This window comes from Oncorhynchus nerka, linkage group LG28, assembly GCF_034236695.1.
Source record: "Oncorhynchus nerka isolate Pitt River linkage group LG28, Oner_Uvic_2.0, whole genome shotgun sequence".
NCBI lineage: Eukaryota > Metazoa > Chordata > Actinopteri > Salmoniformes > Salmonidae > Oncorhynchus > Oncorhynchus nerka.
The window spans coordinates 85,289,042-85,303,248 of record NC_088423.1 but is presented as its reverse complement, the minus strand read 5'-3'; the positions used below and the strand labels follow the sequence as shown (position 1 = coordinate 85,303,248).

The window sequence follows — 14,207 nt, the reverse complement described above, 5'->3', positions numbered from 1 at the left end:
CTCCCGCCTGTCCAGCGCTGCCAGCGCCTTCCTCCTGCCCAGCGCTACCAGAGTCTCCCGTCTGTCCTGAGCTGCCAGAGTCGCCCGTCTGTCCTGACCTGCCAGATTCTCCCGTCTGTCCTGAGCTGCCAGATTCTCCCGTCTGTCCTGAGCTGCCAGAGTCTCCCGTCTGTCCTGAGCTGCCAGATTCGCCCGTCTGTCCTGAGCTGCCAGATTCTCCCGTCTGTCCTGAGCTGCCAGATTCTCCCATCTGTCCTGAGCTGCCAGATTCTCCCGTCTGTCCTGAGCTGCCAGATTCTCCCGTCTGCCCAGATTCTCCCGTCTGTCTTGAGCTGCCAGATTCTCCCGTCTGTCCTGAGCTGCCAGATTCTCCCGTCTGTCCTGAGCTGCCAGATTCTCCCGTCTGTCCTGAGCTGCCAGATTCTCCCGTCTGCCCAGCGCTACCAGAGTCTCCCGTCTGTCCTGAGCTGCCAGAGTCTCCCGCCTGTCCTGAGCTGCCAGATTCTCCCGCCTGTCCTGAGCTGCCAGATTCTCCCATCTGTCCTGAGCTGCCAGATTCTCCCGCCTGTCCTGAGCTGCCAGATTCTCCCATCTGTCCTGAGCTGCCAGATTCTCCCGTCTGTCCTGAGCTGCCAGATTCTCCCGTCTGCCCAGATTCTCCCGTCTGTCTTGAGCTGCCAGATTCTCCCGTCTGTCCTGAGCTGCCAGATTCTCCCGTCTGTCCTGAGCTGCCAGATTCTCCCGTCTGTCCTGAGCTGCCAGATTCTCCCGTCTGCCCAGCGCTACCAGAGTCTCCCGTCTGTCCTGAGCTGCCAGAGTCTCCCGCCTGTCCTGAGCTGCCAGATTCTCCCGCCTGTCCTGAGCTGCCAGATTCTCACATCTGTCCTGAGCTGCCAGATTCTCCCGCCTGTCCTGAGCTGCCAGATTCTCCCGTCTGTCCTGAGCTGCCAGATTCTCCCATCTGTCCTGAGCTGCCAGATTCTCCCACCTGTCCTGAGCTGCCAGATTCTCCCGCCTGTCCTGAGCTGCCAGAGTCGCCCGTCTGTCCTGAGCTGCCAGAGTCTCCCGTCTGTCCTGAGCTGCCAGAGTCGCCCGTCTGTCCTGAGCTGACAGAGTCTCCCGTCTGTCCTGAGCTGCCAGAGTCTCCCGTCTGTCCTGAGCTGCCAGAGCCGCCAGCCTGTCCTGAGCTGCCAGAGCCGCCAGCCTGTCCTGAGCTGCCAGAGTCGCCCGTCTGTCCTGAGCTGCCAGAGTCGCCCGTCTGTCCTGAGCTGCCAGAGTCTCCCGTCTGTCCTGAGCTGCCAGATTCTCCCGTCTGTCCTGAGCTGCCAGAGTCGCCCGTCTGTCCTGAGCTAGCAGAGTCTCCCGTCTGTCCTGAGCTGCCAAAGTCGCCCGTCTGTCCTGAGCTGCCAGAGTCTCCCGTCTGTCCTGAGCTAGCAGAGTCTCCCGTCTGTCCTGAGCTGCCAGAGCCACCAGCCTGTCCTGAGCTGCCAGAGCCGCCAGTCTGTCCTGAGCTGCCAGAGCCGCCAGTCTGTCCTGAGCTGTCACGTTCTGACCTTAGTTCCTTTGTTTTGTCTTTTGTTTTAGTAAGGTCAGGGCGTGAGTTGGGTGGGTTGTCTATGTTAGTTTGTCTATGATTTTCTATTTCTGTGTTTGGCCTGGTATGGTTCTCAATCAGAGGCAGCTGTCAATCGTTGTTCCTGATTGAAAACCATATTTAGGTAGCCTGTTTTCCATTGTGTTTTGTGGGTGGTTCTTTCCTGTTTAGTGGTTTTGTTTCACCTTTCAGGACTGTTTGTTTGTCGTGTTTGTTGTCTTGTCTAGTGTTGCATATTTCATTAAATAATATGAACACTTACCACGCTGCACATTGGTCCTCCTCTCCTTCCCCAGACGACAAGCGTTACACTCTGTCTCTGGCTGACTAGTGTTCTGTAGTATAGGGTTTCAAGTAGGACGTAGTGTAGCAGCAGTCTATTTGATAATGACGACAGCTTAACATTAGCCTACAACTACATCCAACTATCCATGTTCCTCCCAGTGGTTCCTCTTTGAACATTACAGGTATGAATAGATAGATCGTTGTTGTAATGTTCTTATCTAAGGGGTAAAGTGAGGTTTAATTGTTTCACAGTTTCAGCTTTCCTCCTCTGTGTGTTTGTGTACAGGAATGGCATGTGCGAGTGCTGGAATGGCATGTGCGAGTGCTTGCGTGTGTGTGTCTCACCCTTCACGTTGACTTTGTGCTCTCCAGTGCCAGGGTGAGAGATGAGATCCACCTGCATGGACACCTCCCCCACGGAGCTGTCGGTAGACTGACCTGCAGACCAACAATACAACACTACCGTCAGAGAGAGAGAGAGAAGGAGAGATAGATAGACACCTCCCCCATGGAGCCATTGGTAGACTGACCTGCAGAACAACAACACAACACAACACTACTGTAAGAGAGAGAGAGAGGAGGAGGAAGAGAGAGAGAGAGAGAGAGAGAGAGGAGGAGGAGGAGGAGGAGAGAGAGAGAGGAGGTCAGAGGAGAGAATGAGAGGAGGAAGGAGGAGAGAGAGAGCACATTGAGTCCTCGCCTGGAGATCACCATACAAGACTACCGCCACAGAGAGAGAGGAGAGAGGAGGAGAGAGAGGGAGAGAAAGAGGGGAAGAGATGAGGAGAGTGAGAGAGAGAGGAGGAGTGAGAAAGGGAGAGAAAAGAGACAGTGAGAGAGAGAATCATCACCTGCAATGACCTGCTAGTCATCACAACCGCATGTTGTAAGAGAGTTAGAGGGGAGAGACAGAGAAAGAGAATAGGAGAGACAGAGAGAAAGAAAAGGAGAGACAGAGAGAGAAGAGAGAGAGAGAGAAAAAGGAGAGAGAGAGAGTCCTGGGGTCCGCTCACCAACCAAGACTTCACAAAATGGGACAAACACCAAATTGAGACTCTGCACGCAGAATTCTGCAAAAATATCCTCCGTGTACAACGTAAAACACCAAATAATGCATGCAGAGCAGAATTAGGCCGATACCCACTAATTATCAAAATCCAGAAAAGAGCCGTTAAATTCTACAACCACCTAAAAGGAAGCGATTCACAAACCTTCCATAACAAAGCCATCACCTACAGAGAGATGAACCTGGAGAAGAGTCCCCTAAGCAAGCTGGTCCTGGGGCTCTGTTCACAAACACAAACACACCCTACAGAGCCCCAGGACAACAGCACAATTAGACCCAACCAAATCATGAGAAAACAAAAATATAATTACTTAACACATTGGAAAGAATTAACAAAAAAACAGAGCAAACTAGAATGCTATTTGGCCCTACACAGAGAGTACACAGCGGCAGAATACCTGACCACTGTGACTGACCCAAAATTAAGGAAAGCTTTGACTATGTACAGACTCAGTGAGCATAGCCTTGCTATTGAGAAAGGCCGCCGTAGGCAGACATGGCTCTCAAGAGAAGACAGGCTATGTGCTCACTGCCCACAAAATGAGGTGGAAACTGAGCTGCACTTCCTAACCTCCTGCCCAATAGAGAGACATATTTCCCCCAGATTACACAGATCCACAAAGAATTCGAAAACAAATCCAATTTTGAAAAACTCCCATATCTTTTGGGTGAAATTCCACAGTGTGCCATCACAGCAGCAAGATTTGTGACCCGTTGCCACGAGAAAAGGGCAACCAGTGAAGAACAAACACCATTGTAAATACAACCCATATTTATGCTTATTCATTTTATCTTGTGTCCTTTAACTATTTGTACATTGTATATATATATATAATATGACATTTATAATGTCTTTACTGTTTTGAAACTTCTGTATGTGTAATGTTTACTGTTAATTTTTGTTGTTTTTCACTCTCATTGCTTTGGCAATGTTAACACATGTTTCCCATGCCAATAAAGCCCTTGAATTGAATTGAATTGAGAGTGAGAGAAAAGGAGAGAGAGAGTAAAAGAGAAACACAGAGAGAAAAAAGGAGAGCGAGAGAAAAGGAGAGCGAGAGAGAAAAGGTGAGAGAGAGAGAGAAAAGGAGAGACAGAGAGAAAAGGAGAGACAGAGAGAGAAAAGGAGAGAGAGAGAAAAGGAGAGACAGAGAGAGAGAAAAGGAGAGAGAGAAAAGGAGAGACAGGGAGCGAATAAAGGTGAGACAGAGAGTCAAAAAGACAGAAACACTGCATCTCAAATAAGGTTACACACACACTGATCCAGAAAGGTAGAGGAGAAACCCCTGTGGTAGTGACTGAAACATAAACTGCAACATGAAGTGAAGGACTCACTCCACGTCCTCCTGTGTCACTCTGAGAAGTAGGGATCTCTGGAAACCAGTAACAAAAGAAAAACAAGCTACAGAGAAAACAAAACAACACATGGAGCTGTAGATAAATGCATTAAGCTCTGAGTAAAAGAACAGAATGGAACAGAAGTACACACACACACACACACACACACACACACACACACACACACACACACACACACACACACACAAAATGGTAATGCAACGTGCTGCCCTACACAGGGACTCCAAATATTTAGGACCACTAACCTCTCCGGAGCAGAGAACAAACACACATTAAATATGGAGGCGCACTCAATGACAGACCCAGGAGGGAGAAAGGGAGAGAGCGGGGGTGAAAGAGAGGGAGAGAGACATAGAGATGAGGAGTGGGTGATAGAGATGAACAAGAGAGAGGAGAAGGAGAACAGCCAGACAGACAGAACATCCAGACATGGGGGTGGTAACATAGACAGAACAGCCAGACATGGGGGGTGGTAACATAGACAGAACAGCCAGATGTGGGGGTGGTAACATAGACAGAACAGCCAGACATGGGGGTGGTAACATAGACAGAACAGCCAGACGTGGGGGTTGTAACATAGACAGAACAGCCAGACATGGGGGTGGTAACATAGACAGAAGAGCCAGACGTGGGGGTAGTAACATAGACAGAACAGCCAGACGTGGGGGTAGTAACACAGACAAAACAGCCAGACTTGGGGGTAGTAACATAGACAGAACAGCCAGACACAGACAGAGGGCCAGACGTGGGGGTAGTAACATAGACAGAGGGCAAGATGTGGGGGTAGTAACACAGACAGAACAGCCAGACGTGGGGGTAGTAACATAGACAGAACAGCCAGACGTGGGGGTAGTAACACAAACAGAACAGCCAGACGTGGGAGTAGTAACATAGGCAGAACAGCCAGACACAGACAGAGGGCCAGACGTGGGGGTAGTAAAAAAGACAGAGGGCAAGATGTGGGGGTAGTAACATAGACAGGACAGCCAGACGTGGGGGTAGTAACACAGGCAGAACAGCCAGACGTGGGGGTAGTAACATAGACAGAACAGCCAGATGTGGGGTTAATAACATAGACAGAAAAGACAGACGTGGGGGTAGTAACACAGACAGAGCAGTCAGATGTGGGGGTAGTAACACAGACAGAACAGCTAGACGTGGGGGTAATAACATAGACAGAACAGCCAGACGTGGGGGTAGTAACATAGACAGAGGGCAAGATGTGGAGGTAGTAACACTAACAGAACAGCCAGACGTGGGGGTAGTAACATAGACAGGACAGCCAGACGTGGGGGTAATAACACAGACAGAACAGCCAGATGTGGAGGTAGTAACACAGACAGAAGAGCCAGACGTGGGGGTAGTAACACAGACAGGACAGCCAAACGTGGGGGTAATAACACAGGCAGAACAGCCAGACGTGGGGGTAATAGCATAGACAGAACAGCCAGACGTGGGGGTAGTAACATAGACAGAACAGCCAGATGTGGGGGTAATAACATAGACAGAAAAGACAGACGTGGGGGTAGTAACACAGATAGAGCAGCCAGATGTTGCGGTAGTAACACAGACAGAACAGCCAGACGTGGGGGTAATAACATAGACAGAACAGCCAGATGTGGGGGTAGTAACATAGACAGAACAGCCAGATGTGGGGGTAATAACATAGACAGAAAAGACAGACGTGGGGGTAGTAACACAGATAGAGCAGCCAGATGTGGGAGTAGTAACACAGACAGAACAGCCAGACGTGGGGGTAATAACATAGACAGACCAGCCAGACGTGGGGGTAATAACATAGACAGAACAGCCAGACGTGGGGGTAGTAACATAGACAGAACAGCCAGACGTGGGGGTAATAACATAGACAGAACAGCCAGACGTGGGGGTAATAGCATAGACAGAACAGCCAGACGTGGGGGTAGTAACATAGACAGAACAGCCAGATGTGGGGGTAATAACATAGACAGAAAAGACAGACGTGGGGGTAGTAACACAGATAGAGCAGCCAGATGTGGGGGTAGTAACACAGACAGAACAGCCAGACGTGGGGGTAATAACATAGACAGACCAGCCAGACGTGGGGGTAATAACATAGACAGAACAGCCAGACGTGGGGGTAGTAACATAGACAGAACAGCCAGACGTGGGGGTAATAACATAGACAGAACAGCCAGACGTGGGGGTAGTAGCATAGACAGGACAGCCAGACGTGGGGGTAGTAACACAGGCAGAACAGCCAGGCGTGGGGGTAGTAACACAGGCAGAACAGCCAGACGTGGGGGTAGTAGCATAGACAGAGGGCAAGATTTGGGGGTAGTAACATACTGTAGACAGATTTGTACTGTTGTTTGTGTGTCTGTTGTGTCATTAACAGCCTAGTTGATACGATGTCTAATCAATATGTTGCCAAACAAGCAGAGGCTATTAGAGTAGGAGCTGATGAAGGGAGAGGGAGAGAGAGAGGGAGAGAGAGGGCGAGAGAGAGAGAGAGAGAGAGAGAGAGAGAGAGAGAGAGAGGAGAGAGAGAGAGAGTGGGAGAGGGAGAGGGAGTTGGAGAGAGAGAGTGGGAGAGGGAGAGGGAGTTGGAGAGAGAGCGAGAGAGCTGATGAATGGATCCTGAGTAGGGAGGGGGATATCACAACAACACAATTAAGACCTGGAACAGGAGAAATCAACACTAACAACCAATACAATTTGAGTCAGTTGGAAACAGTTTTTTTTATGTGTTTTTTTTATGTCCCAATACCTTGGCATCGGGTCTATGAACTGACATACAAAACAACAATGACTCATCAAGTCATTAGTTTCAATTTAAGCTACTATATAAAATACTTGCTACAAAAAAAATCTCAATATGTGGGGCATTGAACAGTCATCCTTGTGCAGACTCTGTCACGAGGATACATAATCAATAGAATATATTTTCTGGTCCAGGAATGATCTGTGGCTTGCTTTTGGAGTCAGGTCCAGGAATGATTGTTATGTCATAATATCAGGGTTCAGATGAAACTGCAAACTGTATTGTTAGGGGATCTGAAAAAACCCCATCAGTCAATGAGAAATATCATTATTATATATATTTTTTTAACTAGGCAAGTCAGTTAAGAACAAATTCTTATTTTCAATGACGGCCTAGGAACAGTGGCCTGTTCAGGGGCAGAATGACAGATTTGTACCTTGTCAGCTCAGGGATTTGAACTTGCAAACTTCCGGTTACAAGTCCAACACTCTAACCACTAGGCTACCCTGCCGCCCCGGCAGTATCAGTAGAAATGTTCTACATCAGCGTAAAATGGAGGGATTTATTGCAAAAGGAAATATTAAAATGGCGTTATACTGGAAAAGATGGGTTGTTCTGTGGACATCGAAGGGTTGGAGTTAAGATCAGAATGAATGGTGGATTGGCCGCTGTGGGTGAAAATCCAGCACTTAATATATGTAAAATTATTTAACTACAGGTACTGTAAATGTGAGTTAAAATAGCTGTAGCAGTAGAATATTTATTGTCCGTTAGTTTACTCCAATCAGGTTAGGATGGTAGGATCGCTAGTTTACTCCAATCAGGCTAGGGATGGTAGGATCGTTAGTTTAGTCCAATAAGGTTAGGATGGTAGGATCGCTAGTTTACTCCAATCAGGCTAGGGATGGTAGGATCGTTAGTTTACTCCAATCAGGTTAGGATGGTAGGATCGCTAGTTTACTCCAATCAGGCTAGGGATGGTAGGATGGGAAGTATATAAAATGATCTAGTGTTCAGCGAAAAAAACAACACAATGTCAAATACAGGTAGCCTAGTCAAATACAGGTAGCCGAGTCAAATACAGGTAGTCTAGTCAAATACAGGTAGCCTAGTCAAATACAGGTAGCCGAGTCAAATACAGGTAGCCTAGTCAAATACAGGTAGCCTAGTCAAATACAGGTAGCCTAGTCAAATGCGAGAATTCCAGTACCGGTCCGTCTGTAGCCAAATGTAGTTGCTGCTCATTCCGTTGGACAGAAAATTGCTTAATGGTTAAAAAAAGTAATACAATTAAGACCTGCGTCCATAGAGACACATACCAGCTCTACTAGTAGTACTGCTACTACCAGCAGTACTACACCTGCACCTGTCGACGACACAAGTTGCTCTGCTTCCACAAGCACATCCAATGGATACACACACACGATAGCATACGCAATATGCAGACACGTACACATGGATTTTGTACTGTATATACAATTGCAGTCAGAAGTTTATATACACCTTAGCCAAATACATTTAAACTCAGTTTTTCACAATTCCTGACATTTAATCCTAATAAAAATGTCCTGTTTTAGGTCAGTTAGGATCACCACTTTATTTTAAGAACGTGAAATGTCTGAATAATAGTAGAGATAATGGTTTATTTCAGCTTTATTTCTTTCATCACATTCCCAGTGGGTCAGAAGTGTACATACACTCAATTAGTATTTGGTAGCATTGGCTTAAAATGGTTTAACTTGGGTCAAACAATTCAGGTAGCCTTCCACAAGCTTCCCACAATAAGTTGGGTGAATTTTGGCCCATTCCTCCTGACAAAGCTGGTGTAACTGAGTCAGGTTTGTAGGCCTCCTTGCTCAAAAACGTTTTTTCAGTTCTGCCCACAAATGTTCTATAGGATTGAGGTCAGGGCTTTGTGATGGCCACTCCAATACCTTGACTTTGTTGTCCTTAAGCCATTTTGCCACAACTTTGGAAGTATGCTAGGGGTCAATGTCCATTTGGAAGACTGTTGGAGGAAATTATAGTTGAAATTATTAATAATGTATACATTTCAATTAGAACCATTTATTCTAATACTATTATGTTATGGTATGAAATGTATGGGCTCTTGGTTAAGCTGTTACTGAAAATGTAAGTAAAACAAATTAATTGTCTGTACCTTGCGGGGGGTTTAAGGGAGAGGGATGATATATATTTTCTGACAGATAAGAATGGTCCTTGATATTCCGTTAGTGGAGGAGAAGATATCTTTTAGACAGATTGGAATGTCTGGTTTATGAGGGGAGTAGAAGACATCTCCAGACCTGAAAACACTGTGCTATTGTGTGGATCGGAGAGAGTGTGAGAAACTGATGATGTCATTTCATGTCCTCTCTTTAAATGTAAGGTTCGTTGTATTTTTAGGGAGTACTCTCTTGAATTAAACGCTGTTACCTGGCTTTAAGACTGATCTCGATCTACTTCATGCATAATTAATGAACTTACAAATCATTAATGAATTAGAAAGAGTGCGAATTTGGTTTTGGCTACAAAACATACAGGAATTTAAAATTCCACTAACAAAGACCCATTTGTGACCAAGCTTTAACTTCCTGATTGATGTCTTGAGATGTTGCTTCAATATATCCACATAATGTTCCTTCCTCATGCAGCCATCTATTTTGTGAAGTGCACCAGTCCCTCCTGCAGCAAAGCACCCCCACAACATGATGCTGCTATCCCCGTGCTTCACAGTTGGGATGGTGTTCTTCGGCTTGCAAGCCTCCCCCTTTATCCTCCAAACATAACGATGGTCATTATGGCCAAACAGTTCTATTTTTGTACGATTTTGTACGAAAAGTATGATCATTGTCCCCATGTGCAGTTGCAAACCGTAGTCTGGCTTTTTTTATGGCGGTTTTGGAGCAGTGGCTTCTTCCTTGCTGAGCGGCCTTTCAGGTTATGTCGATATAGGACTTGTTTTACTGTGGATATAGATCCTTTTGTACCTGTTCCCTCCAGCTTCTTCACAAGGTCCTTTGCTGTTGTTCTGGGATTGATTTGCACTTCTCGCACCAAAGTACATTAATCTCTAGGAGACAGAATGCGTCTCCTTCCTGAGCTGTATGACAGCTGCGTCGTCCCATGGTGTTCATACTTGTGTACTATTGTTTGTACAGATGAACGGGGTACCTTCAGGCATTTGGAAATTGCTCCCAAGGATGAACCAGACTTGTGGAGGTCTACAATTTTATTTCTGAGGTCTTGGCTGGTTTCCATCATTTTCCCATGATGTCAAGCAAAGAGGCACCGAGTTTGAAAGTAGACCTTGAAATACATCCACAGGTACACCTCCAATTGACTCAAATGATGTCAATTAGCCTATCAGAAGCTTCTAAAGCCATAACATAATTTTCTGGAATCTTCCAAACTGTTTAAAGGCACAGTCAACGTACTGTATGTAAACTTCTGACCCACTGGAATTGTGATACAGTGAATCATAAGTGAAATAATCTGCCTGTAAACAATTGTTGGAAAAATTACTTGTGTCTTGCATTAAGTAGATGTCCTAACCGACTTGCCAAAACAATGGTTTGTTAACAAGAAATTTGTGGAGTGGTTGAAAAACTATTCCACCCTAAGTGTATGTAAACATTTATTTTTAATAAATGTATTGTAATTTATGTTTGTGGCAGGCTTACAATGATGGCAAAAAACAACATTTGAGAGTGTGCTGACCCTGGTGCTAGAGGGGGTACGCAGCTGGAGGTTGAATGTTTGAAGGGGTACGGGACTATAAAAGGTTTGGGAACCACTGCCCTAGATAGACCATCAGGTAGCTCTACTCTGTTATTTAAGAAAACAGAAAATCTACACTTCCACAGAGACACAGTAAAACACAGCATGGAACTGGGACAGAGAGAGCGACAGAGAGAGAGAGCGACAGAGAGAGAGCGACTGAGAGAGAGAGCGACAGAGAGAGAGCGACAGAGAGAAAGAGCGACAGAGAGAAAGAGCGACAGAGAGAGGTTGAGTGATAAAGAGAGAGATTGAGTGAGAAAGAGAGAGAGAGTGACAGAGAGAGAGAGCAAAAGAGAGTGAGTGAGAAAGAGAGAGAGAAGCAAGAGTAAAATAGAAAGAGAAAGGGATTGAAGGAGGCAGTAGATGACAAATGCAATTACTGCAATAACCATCTCACACGGTAAACTGAAGAGAAACCAAGCTGATATGGAAAAACACTGCAGCCCACTGTAAGAGAAGCAAGGATAACTATCACAGGGTCACAGGAGGTTGGTGGCACCTTAATTGGGGAGGATGGGCTCATAGTAATGGCTGTAATGGAATAAATGGAGTGGTATCCAGCTCATCAAACACATGATACAATTCCCTTCATCCCATTCCAGTCATCAATTTGAGCCGTCCCCCCCTAACCAGCCTCTTGTGAGCAGGGCTAGGAAGTTAACTGAAATTCTAATTCCAATTTCCATCAATGCTTCTCTATGAGAAAGAATGTAATTGGAATTTCCTCCTGAATTGACTGAAATGGAATTGACCTAATTGACCTTAGGGTGCATATACTAGCGGAAGTGAACTTAACTTGAGAGCTTTGGTTGCAAATCTACTAGTTGTGTCCTTACGTTGACAGGTTTGGATGCATATCTACTAGCTCAGTGTCCTTATCTTGAGAGGTTTGGGATGCATATCTACTAGCTCAGTGTCCTTATCTTGAGAGCTTTGGATGCATATCTACTATCTCAGTGTCCTTATTTTGAGAGGTTTGGTTGCATATCTACTAGCTCAGTGTCCTTATCGTGAGATGTTTGGGTGCATATCTACTAGCTCAGTGTTCTTAACTTGAGAGGTTTGGGTGCATGTCTACTAACTCTGTGTCCTTAACTGAGAGCTTTGGGTGCATATCTACTAGCTCAGTGTCCTCACCTTGAGAGCTTTGGGTGCATATCTACTAGCTCAGTGTCTTTACCTTGAGAGCTTTGGGTACATATCTAATAGCTAAGTGTTCTTATCTTGAGAGGTTTGGGTGCATATCTACTAGCTAAGTGTCCTTACCTTGAGAGGTTTGGGTGCATATCTACTAGCTAAGTGTCCTTACCTTGAGAGGTTTGGGTGCATATCTACTCGCTAAGTGTCCCTACCTTGAGAGGTTTGGGTGCATATCTACTAGCTAAGTGTTCTTACCTTGAGAGGTTTGGGTGCATATCTACTAGCTAAGTGTTCTTACCTTGAGAGGTTTGGGTGCATATCTACTAGCTAAGTGTCCTTACCTTGAGAGGTTTGGGTGCATATCTACTAGCTAAGTGTCCTTACCTTGAGAGGTTTGGGTGCATATCTACTAGCTAAGTGTACTTACCTTGAGAGGTTTGGGTGCATATCTACTAGCTAAGTGTTCTTACCTTGAGAGGTTTGGGTGCATATATACTTCTTGATCAAGGCATCAGTAGGCTGTGTGTAAAGGCTCAGAGCGTATTTGAGGGACTTGAGGTCAGGGCTCTTCTCAAGGAACGTCTTCTTCAGACCGTTTCCTCCGGCGTGGAAATATTGCTACGGAAAAGAGAGAGAGAGAAAGGAAAAAAGAAAGAAGGAAAGTCAGAGCCACTTTATTCACTGTCTTCAGTCTTCAGACCTGAAGGAGAACAGACATAGTCAGTACATTTAGCCTGCTTGTCTGTCCCGTAAAACAAAGATGCTGTATATGTATGTTAAAAGACTCCAGAGTGGCGCAGCGGTCGTAAGCACTGCATCTCAGTGTTAGAGGTGTCATTACAGACCCTGGTTCGATCCCGGGCTGTATCACAACCGGCCGTGATCGGGAGTCCCATCGGGCGGCGCACAATTGTCTCAGCGTTGTCCGGGTTATTAGGGGAGGGTTTTGTCTGGGTAGACCGTCATTGTAAAAGAAGAATTTGTTTTTAACTGACTTGCCTAGTTAAATAAAGGTAAAATAAAAAATAAAAAATATATGCAGACAGACAGTTCCTTTTTCTTTTCTGGGATAGTCACCTGTTGGAGTGTCCTGGAGGTAGGACTACTTTTTTAGAATTGTCCCCCCAGTTGAGCACCTGGTTACCCTTTTTGTTAAAGCTGGGCTGGAGTTTACTTGGGTAAGCCTTCATTCACCATATTCATTTTAATGTTGGTTCCTCAGATCAGATTGAAAACATACATGTTCATGTACCTTTAAGTCTTCTGACCAGACTGACTGTATAGGAGACTGTGTGGGAGAGATAATAAGCATGTTTGCTTATGTAACAGCTGTCAAACTGCTTGTTTAACAATACATCTTCCTCCCTCCTAAAGTCTGCTACTTGATCTCGGGTCCTCTGTCTTGCAAACACTCGACAACACCTTAGCCAGCTACACCACTGAAAAAGCTAGCAATTCAAGGCATTTCAATCTGAGGAGTGAGGTTACCAATAAAACTCGGGTACACTCAGACCAGATAGAACACGTACAGAGTTAATGTACTTTTCACATCTTCAGACAGGACTGTGTGGAAGACTGTGTGGGAGAGGTAATAACTATGTATGCTCATCCAGGCTGGCAGCAGTAGGCCTAATAAAAATGTACTCTGTACTGTTGCATTAAGACAGAGAATAATTGCTTAAAGCCCTGCCACATACACACACTCCACCCCCCACAAACTCTAACACCTCACTGGAGTTCATGAGTTCATATGTCATCCTCCATTGGCTCTGGAAGAAGAAAGTCATGTTCAGATATAATCCAGTCACTGATGCATTATGGAATATCGGATACAGACTGAAAACAGTGGGTGAGTCAATGAGCCAAAGCTGCTCAGAGTAAATGATCCTAAGCGCTGTAGCTCTGTGTTCCAAATGACATCCTATTACCTATAGCAAACTACTTCTGATCAAAAGTAGTGTCCTACATGGGGTATACAGTGTCATTTGTGACTAAGCTCTGTAGCTCTGCTGCCTCGGCAGAATAGGCACAACCCAGATTCACTCTGAAGATACCGTAGGTGTTGATGAGGGAAGAATGGCAGAGAAACCATCAAAGACATATCCAACACAACACCAACTCGAAGAGCTAGTCCACACAACACCAACTCCAAGAGCTAGTCCACACAACACCAACTCCCAGAGCTAGTCCACACAACACTAACTCCAAGAGCTAGTCCACACAACACCAACTCCAAG

General features: G+C 45.7%; 1 protein-coding gene across 1 annotated transcript in view; it reads right to left on the bottom strand.

The window, feature by feature from the left end:
- The window catches only part of LOC115112780 (protein unc-13 homolog C-like), a 246,218-nt gene that overhangs the window by 28,144 nt on the left and 203,867 nt on the right, over positions 1-14,207 (bottom strand). The window contains exons 30-31 of the mRNA XM_065013211.1: positions 12,441-12,588; positions 2,225-2,317 (exon numbers count right to left, since the gene is read on the bottom strand). Of these exons, the coding sequence (XP_064869283.1) occupies positions 2,225-2,317; positions 12,441-12,588 (241 nt within the window). The remainder of the gene's footprint in view (positions 1-2,224; positions 2,318-12,440; positions 12,589-14,207) is intronic.